This window comes from Camellia sinensis, chromosome 2 (genome assembly GCF_055761805.1).
Source record: "Camellia sinensis isolate YWXY chromosome 2, ASM5576180v1, whole genome shotgun sequence".
In the NCBI taxonomy this organism is placed as follows: domain Eukaryota; kingdom Viridiplantae; phylum Streptophyta; class Magnoliopsida; order Ericales; family Theaceae; genus Camellia; species Camellia sinensis.
The window spans coordinates 103,199,452-103,206,578 of NC_138962.1; the positions used below are offsets into that span (position 1 = coordinate 103,199,452).

Here is a 7,127-nt window from a genome sequence, read left to right on the forward strand (position 1 = left end):
TAGAGGCCGATCTTTGATTGGGCGAGCGGGGGTGCTCAATTCATGACCTTCCCCCCTCGTACCCAAGTTCCCGAGCCGAGGCAACTTTGGTGATGACGGATGCATGACCTTTGGTACGAGTTAGGGTTTCCTAAATTTTTCCAAAACAAAATATTTAGGTGGCGACTCTGTAATCTGGCAAAGCAGTCTAATTTTGGCATTATTTAATTGAAAATCGATTTTCCAAAAGGTTTGCCGGATTTGAACTCTTTGGTGATTATCAGTTTCACATTGCACTCGTGAGACTAGATTCAGAACCGCGGGAGTCCAAACTGTGAGGCCTTTCTTTTCAAACCCTTTTCGAAAGGCAGGGGCGCGAGAAAACAACGAGTCCACACTAAGTTGTGTTAATAAATAGCTTGTTGATTGAGTGGAAACTAAATATGGACGAGTCTTGAGGATGTAACTAGTTTAGTATTCTAAATAGCACCTTCCGTTTCAAAAAAATATATATATATATAAATTATGGATTGTAATGTGTTTTGATGGTGAATGCTATAAGTTAGAATACCTTTTGATAAAAAAAAACTACATATACACATGAACAATTTTCACTGTTTTACTTTTAAATGCCAGGTTGTATAAAGAATTGGTGATATTGCTAAGTGTGAGGCTATCTAGGATTATTGTATTGAGCCGTGCATTGTAGTGTATCATTTGTTTTTGCCAGTGTTGGCTGTGTTTCTGATTTTATGGTGGTTTTCTTTCCCTTTGAAATTGGGTTTTGATTATTCGGTGGTTGTTGTGTGTGTTATTGTCAGTAGGGAGTTATTGTTGTCCTTGGGAGTACAATGGTTGGTGTTATCCCTTATCTCTTGGACCTCGATGAGTATGTAGGTTGAAAGAGCATTTGTAATTTTTTCCTTGTGATTCTTCTTGTTCAGGTGTCTTTAGGGCACCGAGGTACTAAACCATAATTTGGGAACTTATATTGAGAGACCAACTGCTACCTGAGACACATTGAGGCAAGGGAGAGTCTTCGCACTCATCCCAAGTGACACGTAAAATACTGAAGCTGTTGTCTCATATACTATCTCTATATGTAATTAAGATGCTTTTGTGTTAATTGATTCCAGATCAACACATTCCTTTGTGTCTATTACATTTTCATCTAGATTGAATAGACCTTTACAATCATTGCCATACTTGTTATGTGTATCTACTCCATCTGGGGAGTCTGTGTTGTGTACATATGTGTACCGTGTTGATGATATGCATATTGAGAGTGTTACCTTATATGTGGATTTGTTACCTTTGGATATTAGACATTTTGATATAATTTTGAAAATGGACTGGTTATCAAAGTATTGTGCCATTATTGATTATGTAACAAAACAAGTTATACTTAGACCTCCAGGACATGATGAGTTTGTGTTTGTGGGTAACGATGTAGTACCTCCGCCTTATCTGATTTCAGCAATGAAAGCATGTAAACTGCTTAGGAAAGGGTGTTAGGATTACCTATGTAGTATAATGACTGAGTAACTTATGAATGTTGAATTAAAGAGTATTCTTGTTGTTAGAGAACTTTCAGATGTATTTCCTGATAAATTGCCAGGGAAATTGGTTGATAGAGAAAAAAAGTGTACTATTGATGTTGTACTAGGCACCCGACCTATCTCAAAAACTCCTTACAGAATGTCTATTGTTGAAATGAAAGACCTGAAAGAATAGTTACAAGATTTGTTTGATAAGGGTTTTATTAGACCGAGTACTTCGCCCTGGGGTGCGCCGGTATTTTTTGTGAAAAAGAAGGATGGGACTTCATGATTATGTATCGACTACCGGGAATTGAATAAGGTAACGATCAAGAACAAATACCCTTTGCCCCATATTGATGATTTGTTTAATCAGTTGCAAAGATCACAAGTATTTTCGAAAATTGATCTGAGATCCGGGTACCACTAATTAAAAGTAAAAGCAGAAGATGTTGAGAAAATTGCATTTTGGACAAGATATGGTCACTACGAATTTCTTGTTATGCCATTTGGAGTGACTAATGCACCTGTAGCATTTATGGATCTTATGAATCAAATTTGTAAGTCCTATCTTGATGAATTTGTCGTGGTCTTTATTGATGATATTTTGATATATTCAAAGAGTAGAACTGAACACAAACAACACCTAAGAACTGTTTTGCAAACACTTAGAGAAAAGAAGTTATTTTCTAAACTAAAGAAATGTGAATTTTGGTTAGATGACGTTGTGTTTCTAGGCCATGTTATTAACAAAAATGGAATTTTAGTGGATCCATAGAAAATTGAGGCAATTGTGAACTAGCCTACATCAACAAATGTAACGGAAGTTTGAAGCTTCATGGGCTTAGCAGGTTACTACAGACGGTTTGTAAAAGACTTCTCCAAGATAGTTGTGCCATTTACCCAACTAACATGCAAGGGACAACTGTTTGAATGGAATGATGAAAGGGAATCTGCCTTCCAAGAATTGAAGACAAGATTGACTGTTGCACCAGTTTTAACATTGCCCTCAAGTACGAAAGATTTTGTGATATTTAGTGATACCTCTTACAAAGGTTTAGGTTGTGTGTTAATGCAGACCAGAAGAGTGATTGCTTATGCCTCCTGGCAATTGAGACCACATGAAAAGAATTACCCAACGCATGACCTAGAATTGGTTGCAGTTGTGTTTGCTTTAAAAATTTGGCAGCATTACCTGTATGGGACCAAATGTGAAGTTTACAAGTATCACAAAATTTTAAAGTACTTCTTTACCCAAAAAGAATTGAACATGTGGCAAAGAAGATGGCTCGAGTTGATAAAAGATTATGATCTTCATATTCAGTATCACCCAGGAAAGGTCAATACAATTGTCGATGCCTTGAGTAGAAAATTAACAGGGAACTTAGCTTGCCTACTCACTAAACAAAAAGACCTTCTGCAAGACTTTGAAAGATTAGAAATTGAAGTGTTATTACATGAACATAATGGAATGATAGCCGTTGTTATAGCTCAGCTGGCAGTTATTGATGAGATTAAGCAAAGGCAATGGGAGGATGAATTCCTCAAAAAGGTGATTGATGAGTTTGAAGTGAATCCGAAACTGGGGTATAGTGTTAAGAATGAAGTGTTAAAATTTTGGAATAGATTGTATGTTCCGAACATCTCTAATTTAAAGAAGAGAATTCTAGATGATGCCCATAAGTCGAAATTTGCCATGCATCTGGGTAACAACAAGATGTATCGAGACTTGAAACAGAACTATTGGTGGCCTAATATGAAATGGGAAATTGCAGAATATGTATACAAGTGCCTTCAGTGTCAGCAAGTCAAAGTTGAACACCAGAAACTAGCCGGTCTACTTTAACCTCTCCCTATTCCAAAATGGAAATGAGAGCATATAACTATGGATTTTATTGTTGGTCTTCCTCGAACTCCGAGAGGTATGAACTCTATATGGGTTATTGTTGATAGACTGACTAAATATGCACATTTTCTTCCTGTTAGAACTAGTTATGATGCATATAGATTGGCTATCATTTATATTGATGAAATTGTCTGTCTACATGGAGTGCCGGTGTCTATTGTGTCAAATAGAGATCCGAAGTTTGTATCTTGATTCTGGAAAAGTTTGCAATGGGCAATGGGAACAGAACTGGTTTAGCACTGCATTCCATCCATAAACTGATGGGAAATCAGAACGGACCATACAGACTCTGGAAGATATGCTCAAAATGCGTGCCTTGGATTTTTAGGAGAGTTGAAAGGACTACTTACCGTTGGCCGAATTTGTGTATAACAATAGTTTCCACTCCTGTATTTGTATGGCATCATATGAAGCCTTGTATGGCAGAAAATGTACGTCTCCAATATGCTGGACTGAAGTTGGGGATGGAATCTTACTTGGGCCCGAGATTGTACAGACGACTACTAAAAAGATCAAAGGTATTCAGCAAAGGCTCAAAACTGCTCAGAGCCGACAAAAGAGCTATGCGGATGTTAGAAGAAGGCCTCTCGAATATGAAGTTGGTGACCATGTCTTTATTTATGTCATCCCGATGAAGGGCCAGTCAAGATTTGGTAAGAAGAGTAAATTGTCAACCCTTTACATTAGGCCATTTCAAATTCTGGAGATACTTGATCCAGTTGCTTATAGAGTTGTTTTACCGCAGGGTATGGAACAAATGCACAACGTGTTCCATGTGTCAATGTTGAAGGGCTACCTCCGGGATCCATTTCATGTTATAGACTACCACTGGATAGCTCTTAATGAGAATATGGAATATAAAGAATGGCATGAACTGATCATTGATCGACAAGTGAAATAACTGAGAAACAAATCCATTCCAATGGTGAAAATGGAATGAAAAGAGCATTATGGAAGGAAAGCCACGTGGGAAAAAGAAGATGAGATGTGAAAACAGTACCCACATCTGTTTCTAATAGAAGGTAACATAAGCTTAGAGGACAAAACTTCCGAATGGGGGCAAGAATGTGACAACCCCATTCTGTGGTATGCCGTTAATCTTTAATTATACTTGTGATTATGTTCTTAATGTGAATTTGGATGCTAATCATGTGATTATATGTGTTTTTGAATTCATATATGTCCATTGTAGGAAAATCTGTTTTGTATTCCGTTATAATTTGAAATTGAAGGCCGTAGAGGCAACATAAATCAAAATTGACTGTACTATTATGATTAGCATAATTTTTGGAGACTACGGTGTAATTTAATTAAAAATTGATTCGGATCAAAATAATTAGATTAATTTAATTTAATTAAGCCTATTTGATTAATCTTAAACCTTGATTAATCAATTAGATTAGTCAAGCATATATATATATATATATGTTGTAATGTGCTTAAGCACATATTACAGGACCAAAAATTCTAAAAATATACACCATAGAGAGAGGGGAGTGTGAATTAGAGAGAAATTGAGCACATTCTTGAAGGATTGAACTCAAGTTTAGAGATTTAAAGAGCTAGATTCAAGAATTAACTAGCATTTCATTGCTTAAGCAGTCCTTCGCTCGAGCCACTATAGACCGCCCCAGAACTCCGCTCTCTGCACCGCGAGGGCACAAATCGTTTTGTTCTTAGCTACTACAGTTCGGACTCATGTCACGATTCTGAATCTAATCTCGCAAAGTGCAATGCAAGACTGGTAAATCACCAAAGAGTCCAAATTCGGCAAATCATTTTGGAAAATCGATTTTAATAAAGAAGTGCCAAACATGGACTGCTTTGCCAAATACAGAATCGCCACATAAATGTTTTATTTTGGAGAAATTTAGGAAACCCTGACTCATGCCTGAGGCCACGTGTCCGTCATCACCAAAGTTACCTCGACTCGGGAACTTAGGTACGAGAGGGGAAGGTCATGCAATGAGCACCCGTGCTCGCCCGATCAAAGATCGGCCTTTACTAACATGATACGTTGTTTTTGAAAACACATGTGTTCTTATTCCCGTTATTAGCTAGAATTACTATGTGATGCGCACAACATACAAGTATAGACTAGATCGCCTAAGTTGGAACAAAACATTTCATTTTCGTTTGTGAAAATGATTTGAAGTTTGCTACTCGCAAGTAGGCTAAGTCGTAGATTTTGCCACCCTCAAGTGGGCTTAGAAAACATGATGATTTGCCACCCTCAAGTGGGCTTAAAACTCACATTTGATGAATTGTTTCAATTCAAGCAATCCAACCTTCATCCACAGGCATTTATGCAGTTAATCAACTAAGCAGTTAGCCTCATGGCAATCATGCTAACATGGCAGCATACACATCTCATGCAGGGATGATAAAGCATAAACACTCACAGTTACTCCGAGCCAAAACAAAGAACTCGTTAGAAATCATGCATGATCCTAGTTCATGTTAAGATGACTAATGCAACACATGCAAAAATGCAACTAAGATAGGCTCAACTATCCTAAGATGTCATGTGAAATGCAACTTGGTAACATGCTGTTGAACATGTATTCAAGTAGATGTATTGAAATATAATGCAGTTTGTATGATGCGCCGAGCCCGGTGTATGCAACACAGATGAATAATACACGCATGCAAGCATAAGTATGCTAATTGAAACATGCCCTAAAACTAACCACTGAAAGCAGGTAAGTAAAAGGGAGAAAGAAATGGGGGTTGGAAGACATGCATCACACACACGCACGCTTATTACAACAGTTGGCCCTCTCGACGGAGGGTCCGAATAAATAACCGACTAGCTAATCTAAGCTAATTAAACTAATTCTTACATCACAAAACTAATTAACGAACAAGTTAACTAATTATTACAACACGAAGCTAATTAACTAATAAGTTAACTAACTAGTTATTACAACACAAATTGAATAGCTAAACGCATTAACTACTTAAGTGCATAAACTAAAGCATTAACTAGCTAAGCATGGCAGCTAAGCAAAGTAATAGAACAGGAGCCTCGAAGTGAGAAGTGTATGCATGCTCGGTTGCCTCGTTCGGAAATCCATCGCGATGCCCTAACTTGCTTCTGCTTTCAATTGTTCTCAGAACACTGCACCAAGCTCCAAATAGCTTCTAACTCACCTTGGGGACCCTCAGGAGGGCTGCCGACCAGTTGTTGGTGGTGCCAACCACTTGCCGGCCACCTATGTTTGCTGCAGACCAGAAAAAGTGGTCGGCCAACTAGTTTTTCTGGTTGGCCGACCAGTTTTGCTGTCATACTCCAGTTTGCTGCAATAGAGAACAAGAAGGGGCATGACAATGGATTTGCAAGATATGTGTGCACAACCACTCTCCCTATCATTTCATGATCTCAAGGGAGTGTAGTTCTCAACCCTCGGGCCACCAATCATGCATCTCAATGCATGATGGTCGAGAAGCCAAGATTGCACGAATCAATGTGAAATGAATGCACACATAACACATAAAGCCTTAACCTCTATCATGCTTGATCAAGAGGGTCGGCGACCGAGAATTGAGGCATGTTTCATCACTTCAAGTATGAAACGTCCCTCGTTCCTTGTGTTTGGACTAGCACTCGATCCAAACAAATGCAATGCATGCATAAACAACTTAACAAAGCTAATGGCATGCAAACAATGCTAATGCAACATGAGCATGCAACAGCATGCAAA

At 38.2% G+C, this 7,127-nt stretch overlaps 1 protein-coding gene across 1 annotated transcript; it reads left to right on the top strand.

Annotated features, from left to right (window-relative positions):
- Window positions 1-3,402: 3,402 nt before the first annotated feature.
- LOC114284294 (uncharacterized) lies at window positions 3,403-4,324 on the top strand. Its single transcript, XM_082912561.1, has 2 exons — window positions 3,403-3,602; window positions 3,850-4,324. The coding sequence occupies exons 1-2, from the start codon at window positions 3,403-3,405 to the stop codon at window positions 4,322-4,324; spliced, it is 675 nt and encodes a 224-aa protein (XP_082768687.1).
- The last annotated feature ends 2,803 nt before the right edge of the window (window positions 4,325-7,127 follow it).

Excerpts from the sequence above, each read along its gene's own strand:
- LOC114284294 (XM_082912561.1), top strand. The coding sequence starts at position 3,403 with ATGGATTTTATTGTTGGTCTTCCTCGAACTCCGAGAGGTATGAACTCT. Across the intron at positions 3,603-3,849 it reads GTGTCAAATAGAGATCCGAA|AAAATGTACGTCTCCAATAT; the intron begins GTTTGTATCTTG and ends CTTGTATGGCAG.